Raw genomic sequence first — 12,552 nt, forward strand, 5'->3', positions numbered from 1 at the left:
ATCAAAAGTGAAGAAAGCACAGTGAATTAAGAGAATTATTATTTTTTAAATTTAAAATACTATGAAAAGGATAGATTGCTACTCACCATAAAGAGGACATGTTGAGTTGCCGACAGGCATGACAAAAAGTCTCTTACATATAAGCTTTTGGCCAAGGCTTTCTTCAGAAAAGAAAAACACATACAAGTCACACAAACAAGCATACTTCACACATACATGACTGCTATCTCTGGCCACTCCAGCCAGAATACAACAGAAATGCATTAATGGGAGAAACAATCAAGAGTGAGTAGGGGAAGGGGACAAATGGCACGGTACGAGTGGGGAAGAGGAATCAGCACTCCCTTTGGGGACTGCAGGTTGTAATATAGCATGGTCAGGTGCAGTGAAGGGAGGCTGTGGGGGAGGGAAAGGGCAGGAAAGAGTAACAGAAGGGAGAGGAGCAGAGGCCATTCATCCTGGTAGATTACCGGTTGGTAGTTATACTAATATAAAAAGCCTAGCAATGATTGCAGCAGAGCTGGTACATGACATAGCTGCTTTCATAGATGGCCTGGCTTCTGATGGGGTTGGATAAGCCTTTGGCAAGAATGGAACAAGAAGTGCTGGGCGGGAGGACTGGGCAGGTATTACACCTGGGACTTCCACAGGGATATGGTCCCCGTGGCAAGGGGTTGGGGTTGGAGTAGCATAGGGAAGAACCAAGATGATGTTGAGGTTGGGTGGGCTATTAAACAACACTTTAGGAGAGGTGGATAGGATGTTCCTAATTTCATGATATGATAATAGGTAACAATGCACCAGTTCAGAAAAGTATCCCTTTCCTGGATAAAGCCTAGTCCCACACTCTTATTTCTTAAATATAGCCTTAACCAAGGAATCTCTCACACCCCTTCCCCCCCCCCCCACCTTCCCACCCCCCACAATGACCTTACCATAAAAATTCCTTTCTTTGGATCCCGCCCTTCCTTTCACAATGACATTCACCTATTCAGATTCCACCAGTTCCTATCATTCACAAACCTGGTACTGCAAAAATACATCTCCAAGGCATAGACATCCCAAAACCACATATATTCCCTCCACAAGATGCTGCTACTATGCAATCCCTGCTGCATACAAAACATCTCTGAAATTGAATCCCTTGCACTCCAGCACCTAGAAGAGCATTCCAGACACCACATCCGTAAGTTATTCGGCCTGCTAACCTCCTATTGCCACCTTGGGCCACCACTATCCTACCCATGTCCTACCCACATTGTTCCTTTTTGTAAACTCCTCATAGCACCCAGACCCTGCCTAGCTGAACTTTTTAACTTGGCACATCCCACAAAACTCCCAACAGTCGACTAAATCCAAAGCTGAAATAATCCCAGAACACTTTTATTAATCTTTCCACCAAAATCCACACCCCAGGAAAGTTTCAGTCCCATCAAAAGCATCATCTTCATACCCCATACTGAATTTTAACCACAGTGGACTTGTTAAAGACCTACTCTCCTCGTCCAGATCCTTCCAATGGAAACACTTACCTGCCACCACTCCTTCCAGCCAAAGCCAACCTAGTCCCAACAATGACACCTGCCTCTCCCAGTTCCAACCTATGATCCATGATCCTTACCCCCCTCGCACCTAACCAACTACCTGCTGGTCACCTTCCAGGAATTCCATATCTCCAACCTTCCTCACTGTCCTTCCACCCATCCTTTCTCAAAACACCAACCCATCAGCAAAACAAAGGACAGCCATACACAGCCTCAAAACTGATCCTGACCTAATCATCCTACCTGCAGACAAAGGTTCCACCACTGTCATTATGAATCACAGTGACTAACTGCCAGAAGCCTCCGTCAACTGTCTGATACCTCCTATAAATTCTGCCACTGTTATCTCATTCCAGAAGTCCAACGTAACATAGAACCCTTCCTTAAAGCCATAGGCCCTTCCTGGAACTTATTCCTTGAATCCATTTCCTCCTCACTGGACAGGGAGGTACACCAACATCCATCGTTCCCATGATCATTTATCCACTACTGAACACTACCTCTCTCAATGTCCTTCATACTCCAGACCTAGCACCTCATGCCTCATACGCCTAGTAGCTATATCATAATATGCCACTACTTCTTTGAAGGTAAGATATTAGCAAAAACCACAGCATGACCATGAGCACTGGTATGGAACCCTCCTATGACAACCTGTTTACGAGGCATCCAGCGGACACCTTTCTAGCCTCACAAAACTGAAAACCCATGGTCTGATTCAGGTTCATTGATGATATAGATCTCCATGATCTGGACACAGGACCAGGCCATACTACCCTCATTCATTCACAATCTCAACACTCTCTCTCCCATCCACTTCACTTGACCCAGAATGCCACCACCCTGGACACTGACCTTCTCCTCTCTGAGAGTTCCATCCTCACCTCTGGGCACTTTATACCTGCCAACCACCACTGCATCTGCTTTTCAACAGCTGTCATCGCTTTCACACAAAAAAATCCTTCACATACAACCTGGTCACCTGCAGATGGTGTATCTGCAGTGATACAAGTTCCCATGCTCAATATGCTGAAGGTCTCACAAAGACCTTCACAGACAGGCACAGTCCCCCCAGACCTAGTCCGCAAACAGATAAACTGATTTTCTGTGCCATATCCCCACACACACTCCCAATCCTCTCATCACTTCCAAGAACCAGCAAGAAAGAAAAGCCCCCTAAGCCACCTAAACCACCTCAGACAGGAACAATTGAACCACATGCTTCATCAGGGCTTTGATTATCTATCGTCATCCCCTGGACTTACGGACATCCTACTCAAGATCCTTCCTATCCTTTCTGAAGTGGTGTTCCACCACCCATCAAACCTCCATAACATACTGGAACATCCCTATGCCACTGCCAATTCCAACCTGTTGCCACAGGGAAGACCCCTGTGCTTCCAGCCAATTCACCCACCCAGCACTTCCCGTTCCAGTCCTGTCAAAGGATTATCCTACACCGTCAAAGGCCAGGCCTCTTGTAAAAGCAGCCATGTTATATACTACCTCTGCTGCAATCATTACTAAAGTCTTTTTATACTGTTACGAGTACCACCCAGCTGTCTACCGGTGTGAATGGCCACTGCTGAACTGTGGCCATGACCAAAGTGGACCACCATATGGTACACTGTGCAGCTGTACGTAACAAACTTTATTTCAATTTTCAATGGCTCCTTCACGACTCAGGCCATCTTGACCCTCCCCTACACCAGCAGCTTCTCTGAACTGCACAGATAGGAGTTACCCTTGCAATGCATTCTCCTCTCCCAAAATCATCCCAGCCCCAACCTACCATAACCTACTGTCCCCACAATCTCCACCCAACTCTTACTCCCTCTTTCTTCCGCCCCCTCCCCCATCCTGTCACCACCTCACAATTCGCCTCCCCTCACCCTCACCACGTGCTGCTCTCAGTCGGCACATCGACTGGTCTGTTCTCTGATCCTCCTTTATGCTACCCATTCTCTCTCCCTCTCTCTCCCCCGCAATCTCCCAAAACTGAACCCGGCAGTCCTGTCCTGCCACTTCTAGCCATATGGGAGCTGTGCTAGCTTGTGTGAATGTGTGTGCAATTTTCTCTTCTGAAGAAGGTTTGGCCAAAAACTTATGCATAACAGTCTTTCTGTCATGCCCGTCTGCAACTCAACATGTCATCTTTACAATGACTAGCAATTATCTTTTTCATAGTACTGTTGATATTCCAACCTGAATTGATTTTTACATTTAATTTGACAGATACATCTCAAAAATCAAAGTTGCAGAATAATGATTTTGAAAGCAAAGGTATTGGATGATGAAGGCTAAAGGGGATATGATTGCAGAAAGATATAGGTAATACATAACTTACTGAAGATTAAGAGGAGTATACAATGAGTACACTACATTTTTTGCTCTTTTTGTTGCCAATAACAGAAGTTCATGCTATTCTGGAAATTCTGGTCGATTTGGAACTTACCATACACACTGGCACAGAAATTTATAAAAATGAAACCGTAATTAACTTTTTCCTAAATAACTTTTCCAATTTCCGAGCATCAAATATGTGGTTTTAGAGCAAACCTTGCCGAAGAAGAACGTCTTCGAGGTGCAGGAGCAGACAGCAGCTTATTTGAGTAGGAAACATCCACATTTGTACTATTGTCACCATCTGCTCCTCCTTGTCGGTTGCTGGATTTTGCACTGTCAATGGCATCTTCCACTTGCTGTGGATACTCTGAGTCTAATATACTGTTCTCACTATCATGCCGAGATTGATAATGTATAAAACGACACAAAGCATCAAAACCAAGAATTGACCCCACACCATCACCTGTAAAGAGAGAATGTAAGGGAAAAAATTAGGTACTTTTATAGATCTCATACATACTGATTTCATACAAACGCGGTTCCCTTATATTTGATTCTAAAACAATGTCACTATATTTAATCCACAATCATACTCTGCAGTTCAATTCTAAACATTATCTTGTTACCAGAATGAGATTTTCACTCTGCAGCGGAGTGTGCGCTGATACTGGCAGAAGTAAAGCTGTGAGTACCGGGCGTGAGTCGTGCTTCGGTAGCTCAGTTGGTAGAGCACTTGCCCGCAAAAGGCAAAGGTCCCGAGTTCAAGTCTCGGTCGGGCACACAGTTTTAATCTGCCAGGAAGTTTCATTATCTTGTTAACTTGTTGCTATGATCGGATGTATTTGGCAGGCAGTGCCCAGATAAATTTAGCATAATACAAGGGTGATTCCAATGAAAGTGCTATAATATTCTTAATTGTAACAATGAACAAACAACTTACATGTCATTTTTCAACATACTCTCTTTGATGTTGAATGCACGTATTCCTCTGCTTCATCAGGAGTACACAGCTACCACGATGAAAGAATTCTTTTGGTCATGTGTGTGGCCACTCATGCCCCCTCAGTTTTCATCTCTTCAGCACCTCTGAAATGCCTGCTTCCCATTGCTTTGTGAGTGCATTTAACTGATGAAAGTCATTACAAGTGAGGTCTGGTGAATAAGGAGGCTGTACCACAAAGGCAAATTTAATTTCCTGAATAGTCTACACTGTCTTATGGGCTGTATGCAGTCAGGTGGTGTTACGCTGTAACAATACTCCCAGAATGATATCCTTGTCGTTTACTCCTGATTGCAGGGCAAAGTTGATTTTTCAGCATGTCTGAATAAGAAGTATTGGTTACCATCATGCCCTTAGCCATGTAATGCTCCAAAACTACTCCATCTCAGAAGAGAATGAGCACAATTTTTCCGCAGATGGCTCACTGCAGAAATGTTTCTGTTTCAGCGATGAGCTGCAGCGCCATTCCTTGCTCAACCTTTTTGTTTGTGGTTGGTGACAGTGTACCAAAGTCTCATTGCCTGCAATAGTTTTTCCCAGGAATGCATCACCTTTGATGTGGAAGTGATACAACAGTTCTTCACAGGTACTGACACAATGATCTTTCAATCTGGCAATCAACTGACGCAACACCTGTCTTGCAGACAACTTACTGAAGTGTAGTATATTTTGAACAACATTCTTGCACTAAACCAATACTAATCTTCAAACTTGTGGCTATTTCGTTCAGAGTTATGAGTCTGTTCTCCTTTACAAGCTCCTCCACTAATGCAATGTTCTTGCCTGTCACTATGCGGTGAGCCTTCGCTCATTTTGTCGCATCCTCCACAAAAGTTACAACACTTTTAAACTTCTTACGCTACTTGTACACTTGTTGCAGTGACTAACTTTTATTAGTGTACCGCACTGTCATTCTGCAATGAATTTTGTTTGGTTTGGCACCTTCAGTAAACAAATAACACATCACGGATAGCTTCTCAATTGTGATACATGCTGACAGCAGGATGGCCATCTTATCGTGGATGGTACTCCCCCCTCCTGCATTGTAGCATCACTCTGCCACCTGTCGGTCACTTTCTGAACCTCAAGAAACACTGCTGCCACCTACCAACTGCACCACACAACTTGTCAAAATTTTATGGAACTTTAAAGGTTTTCATTCAATCACTCTCTGAGCAAGTGTTGTGTCTCTATTAGATATAATTATATTTACCAACATCGGAAAACCTTTCACTGACAAATACACTTCAAAGACACTCTTCTGCTAATAATAAGAGAAACACAAAATTTTTCATGCAAATAATTAGTATCAGTGAGCTAGTGTATTTTATAATACCTCCATTGAGGTCATAAATGTATACATAACCAGTGGTGCTTGACTCAGAGGTAGCCAGTTCGAAGCCTGGTGGTCTGAGAAATTTTCCATTACAATTCGACTGGCCAGGTGAGGAGAGAGGGTGATGTAAAGTTCCTGACCACCAAAATTTGGGCCAATATCCTGAATTCATCAGCAAAACTTGCACTCTATGAGAAAGTGAAGGAACATAATCTGTTGTGATGGTCTGTCCTTTGGATGGTGATGTTAGACTTGTGGCCTTCTTGATGCCATCTGAGAGAAGTATGTAATATGTGCCAGAACCAGGTATCATCCCCTCCCTGCCCACTCATCTACACACACACACACACACACACACACACACACACACACACACACACACACACACACACACACTGAAAAGAAACCTTTTCCAATCAGGGCAAGAACCTAATCATCACTTTTATATTAACTGTGTTCTAAGAGGCAGAAAAAGGTAAGAATGATTGTTTTATTCATTCATCAATAATTATTGATTTGTTCCAAATACACTTTAAGATATTATTAAAGCAAATGATGGGAACAGAAAATGCTGTCAAGCTCTTAACAGAAAGAGAAAGTTACAACAAACTTTGAATTATTTACATTACTTGATGAAAATGAACAGTGCACCAAACATTTTCTGTAACTCCATAATAGTTGCCAGTGTCTTCAGATGTTCTGGAACAATAGATGCTGGTCTCTCAACTACTACGAGAAGTGGCAGTGGTGATAAAGAAATTAGATGAAACAAAATGCACAAATTGCTTTACTCACAACAAGCATCAGTAATCTATTAACGTCAAGGTGAACAAAAGCTCTTGTGAAAGATTCAAGCTACAAGCTTGAAGAAACTTCAGTGCCTAGATGGAGCAACATAGACAATAGAAGAGGTGACAAGGAAAATGAGAAGGTATAAAGTTCAAATTAAAATTAGGAGGGAAGAGACTGCCTTCTTCCTATACCTCTAACATAGATTAATCATATAATAACACATATAAAAAAACTTGAGTTGCTGAACTACATTGATGATACATCCTCTGTTAGCTGGAACTGCATTAAACAGCTGGCATGTGAACTGCATTAAACAGCTGGCATTACAAAAACAATAAAGGGATTCCCAGTGTGACCACAGAACATATGAGGTATGTCCTGAAAGTGAGTTCCATATGTATTTCTTTCGACGGCAGTGCTACAACAGCAGCTTGATGCATGTGCGGTACTTTGTTTGAGTTAAGGAGAAGGAGACAACACCATTTTGAGTCCTCTTTGTGTTGTTTATGCTGCATAGTGCTTGTTTAGGATGGAGAAATTTGTCAAAAATCCCACCACTTGTGGGATTAGGTCTGTATTTTGTTTCCTAAATGCAAAAAAATATTAAACCAATTGACCTTCAATGACAAAGATTTGCTACGTTTATGCAGAAAAGTGCTGAGTCATTCAATGATAAGGACACAACCATGTGCATGATGATGAGGACGTGGGTGTCCATGTCGGTTAATGAAAAAATGGGTCATGCAGTTTAACTTCTAAAGGAAAGCAATAAGTTTACAGGTCCTACCTTTCCCAGAACATTCCACAAATGTGAAGATCATCTCTTCATGAAAAGTTTCTGAAGAGCTTAATTTTTGAAAACTGTGTGCTCGTTGGGTGCCAAAAACTCTTACTGAACAACACAAAAAACAGGATGTGAGCAATGCACATGACTATTTGATGAACTAAAACAAAGATGATGATGATTTTTAGGTAGGATAGTAACCAAGCATAAAACTTGGGGAGCTTATGAAACACCTCAATTGAAACAACAATAAACTGAATGGAGGCACACTGCATCACCAGTAAAGACTAAATCCAAGAAAATTCACATTACAATTTATGATTGCTTAGTAAGAGAGAGAGAGAACCAACAAACAAAAAACACCTTATGAATGGCAAATTGGATGGTCATCTACATAGAAAATAATCTTTAAAAATGAAATTACAATCTATCGCAGATGTAAATTATCTACTTACTGAAGAAGAAGGAAGGAAGATTAGAGTTTAATTTCTTCACCATGACGTTCTTGATAAGAGATGGAGAACAAGCTCAGATAGGGGAACAAAATTAGCCTTATACTTTTCAAAGGAACCACCTTGAATTTGCCTTAAGTGACGTGGGGAAACCATGAAAAACTTTAATCTGGAAGGCTATATGAGGATTTGAACTGCCATCCTCCCAACTGCGAGTTTAGCGTTTTAACCACTAAGCCACTTTGCTCAGTGCTTACCAAGGAGCTGCACAGAACCAGTGATGAAAACTAACAGATTTTGGATCCAGAGGTTCCTTTGCCTGTACCAGAAGAACTGGAAAAAATAATACTAATCTAAATTAATCAGAGTCCCAAGCCAAAGCTAATATTCATTCTGATAATCTCTTTACCTAATCTCTCCTGCTTCTTGCTTCTCTATAAAAAGGAGTTTGATCTAGAGTTGATTGGAAAATCATTCATGCACATGATTTTGTGTGTGTGTGTGGGCGGGGGGGGGGGGGGGGCGGGGATTTCATGTTTTATTACAGATTAGCTTAGCACCCACTGCTATGCTCGCGTAGACTGTATTGTCTGTACAGCCAAGTCAAAGCTTCATCTCTGGCCAGCAGGTCATATGAGCCTTCCAGCCGGCCAATATGAGGCCAATCAGCTGGCAGCCTAGTCTCACTTCTGGCCACAGGTGAATATGTTCAGCTTCACAGTCGACAAACAGTGATGAATCTGCAAGACACCATTTATTCCATGAACAGGTTCCTGTTACAACTGGGGTTGTTTGTGATCTGTGTTAAGCGGCACCCATTTATCACTATTAGTTTTTACTTCAGACATTTAAATAAGTGAATAATTTCTGCCTCACATACAGTGGTTTACACGGCCATTATTCAAGTTATGCTACTGCCAACTATTTCCATTTGTAGTACCGAGCAATTCACATTAGCTGCAAGAGCAATGAATCATGTGATTTATTTTGTACGTGTAATCAACAAAAGTAAGTAATGACAAACTATGATCTAAACTGGGAAATACGAAAAGTATATCCTAGTGTTTCTTCTCAGGCAGCAGTCTGCTGACAGTCTTCAAATTTATCTAATATCTGATTAACATAGTCAACTAAAATTGTAGTGTGTCTGTTAAGTGTACAATGCTACACTGCAATAATGGCTTATAGGTGTCACTAATTTATTCTTTTTGTCAAGGATATTGTGTGCACTGTAAGTTGTGAGGACTGCAACAAGATCACTATTACCTCCTTCCTTTTTAAATATCATATGACCAAGTGAAACATCGTAATTTTACCAAAAATAAAAATTTCCCTGAGAAAATGTTTTGCAGGAACATCAGAAAAATTGGATTACATTTCCAGTTCATTTTGTCCCACTGTGAGCTTCAACAGAACACGTTTTCTTTCTCCCTTCCCCACATTTAATTTCACCAAGAGTCTTCTGTAACAGCAGCTTTAATCCTCAGCAGATTATTTTGTTCACAATGAGTAGCTATCTCACATATGCCCCAGAATCTCCGTTCATTTAATTTGTGGCTCTATAGAGTGTTTCACCAATCCTGCTTTTGTGGACATCTCATATTAAAAATATTTAATGTAATCACAATTTATTATTTCACAAAGTTCAAAATCTGAATGACAGCTGTGTATTACACATTTGATAAAATTTATGTGATTCACATAACTTCCAGCAATTTAATGAAAATCCTCTTGAATTTATTGACAAACACTGTGTTTGCTTACTTATGGAGTTTACTGAAGTCAGTCAATGAGTGGTTAGGGTAAGAAATTGACAGCCTACTTTAAGAGACCTAAATTGTTATGTTAATTCCTTCTTTCAAGATCAAGTATTGACATCTTAATGTCATATTTACTATTTTCTAAACACACACTACCAATTTGACAATTAAGAGCCAGGATTTATCACAAGATCATGCTATCTGAAGTAGAGCATACACAAGTTTCTGCAGACAGACATTAAAGCTAATCTGGACATGAAGTGGGACAAGTTTTGTGTCATTATAATGTTGAATTTCACTTTGAAAATCATTTACCTATATGAAAAATACATTTAGTCCCATCAGAGATCAGTAATGTGCTGCAAAACATGAAACAATGTGATGGAAGATCACTTTTTATGTTACAAGTTGAACTAAGCAAACATCATAATGGAATACAGCTTAGGTGCTGTATTTGGCAGTTTTTGTATTAGAATTTGTTAACAACAAAAATATTTTAAAAAGCAACACACAATTTTGTGTACAACTTCTTGTGAAAATGTACTGAGAACTGGTGTGGTGATGGTTAAGAGCTACCACATCTGTAAATGCAAAAGAATAGTTTCAAAAATTAGTTACACTTGGAAAGAATGGAGAAGGTAGGAATATGAACTTCCATCACATTCGAAATGTACATACATACATAGCGTATGTGGTGTTGAGGATCTATATTCCATACCTGAAAGGTCACGAAATTTTGAATTTTCTAAACTCTATTTACTTCATAAAAATTTTATCATCAGTATTTTGTCAAGAACCAAATGGAACATTTTAGAAACCTGTTTTCAATGTGTTAAGAGCCTTCGGATCTTTTTACACTGCCAAAGCACACTATTTTTCTTCACACATCCTTGAGAGTTGCTGAGTAAGTTAACAGAGCTATTTAATGAAGGACCATTTTCAGAAGCCAAATATCTTTGGTGCGCACACCAGACATAGCCAACAATTGATATTAGAGAGTGATGCAGTTGCAGAACACATTGACAAGCATGTACATGTTCATTTCCATGCTCATGTAAGCTTTTTCATCCCATTTGTGGGGGGATTTAACAGTCTCTGTCTTGCTATTTAAGTATAGATTCTGAGATAGTGGAATTTTTCTGAAGAAGAATTCCACAAGTCAAATGTTAGAGCGGGGGGGGGGGGGGGGGGCAAAAAAAAAAAAAAAAAATTCACAGACTAAGAAAGTTTTAGTAAAATGGTTTCACAACTTAAGCAACAGACACAGCACAAGAAGGGATAAGGAGGATAAATTCCTCGCACTGGTGCACTAGCTAAATCTCTTATAATGAACATACATACATTCTGGAGAACAACTTACCAATAAAACAAACTTGCCCAGAAAATCCTTGTCCTTCTTCAGATTTTAGAAATTCTTGGTAGACACCATTTGCAGCGTTGATGACACGTGACACAGATTCCTGATACTCTGGTGCAGAGGTGGCAAACAATGGAATAGCACCAACTGGTATTGAATCATGTGTAACCTGAGGAGTGTCTGTACATGATGGTGACACATCAAAACTGTAAGGACTTAAACTGTAAAAACAAAACAAACAAAAAAAATTTTTTAAAGCTGTAAATATAAAATATTTTATACAAAAAAGTTTGGATCATAGTGTATATGGATGAGAAAAATATTCACTACACATTATAGACACAAAATATTACTATGAGAAGATCAACCCCTGATCTTTCTGCATGAGCGTATTCCATTCAGCAATGATGTTCACTGAAATTTAAATACAAGGATGAACCTCTGACGTTGGGTATTTTAGAAGGACAGAAAGATGACAAACATACAGCAATCATGAAGAACACGTTAAGAGGGTTTTCATTCCTTTTCAATAGAATGTCATGCAACATTGAAGATGAATTATGAGATTAAAGAAGGCTACTAATTAGAAATAAGACGAGGGAAAACTATCACTTCCACAAGAAGCCAACTGAAATGAGAAACAGTTTTAAATAGTTTAAAAGTCCTACAGAAATATGAAGAATTATTATAATTGTCTGTACCATGCAAGTGATTTTCTAGCAACAAAAATAATCAATTTTTGGAAATATAATTTAATTGGGTACATAAAAGTCTATTCACCAAATGGTAGTGTGAGGAAACACATTCAGTATATGGCTACCGAAATTTGCAAGTTTTCAGAGCTAGTGGCTCCTCCTTCTGGCAGAAGGGCTGAAGGGAAAAAGAGGGACGAAGGAAAACGTTGGTGAGGTTTATAAAATGGGAAGAGTTCATAAAAACTGCCCAGAGCCCCAGGTCAAGAGATGAGAAGGAAGGATTGATTGTTGGAGAATGCACCAGAAGAGAATTGAGAGCTTCAAGGTAGAAGATGGTACAAAATGCAAGACAGAGATTACTGACAAAACATTGTGCATAACTAAATAAGAGTGGAAAGCTAAGAGTGTTGTATGTAACAATATCAATATTATGAAAAGGCTAGTTGCTACTCCCCATATAGCGAAGATGTTGAGTCACAGATAGAC

General features: G+C 40.1%; 1 protein-coding gene across 1 annotated transcript in view; it reads right to left on the minus strand.

The window, feature by feature from the left end:
- The window catches only part of LOC126260921 (protein retinal degeneration B), a 598,186-nt gene that overhangs the window by 142,928 nt on the left and 442,706 nt on the right, over positions 1–12,552 (minus strand). Inside the window, exons 14-15 of the mRNA XM_049958405.1 lie at positions 11,375–11,592; positions 4,104–4,353 (exon numbers count right to left, since the gene is read on the minus strand). Coding sequence (XP_049814362.1) covers positions 4,104–4,353; positions 11,375–11,592 — 468 coding nt within the window. The remainder of the gene's footprint in view (positions 1–4,103; positions 4,354–11,374; positions 11,593–12,552) is intronic.

Source organism: Schistocerca nitens, chromosome 1 (assembly GCF_023898315.1).
Source record: "Schistocerca nitens isolate TAMUIC-IGC-003100 chromosome 1, iqSchNite1.1, whole genome shotgun sequence".
Taxonomy (NCBI): Eukaryota; Metazoa; Arthropoda; class Insecta; order Orthoptera; family Acrididae; genus Schistocerca; species Schistocerca nitens.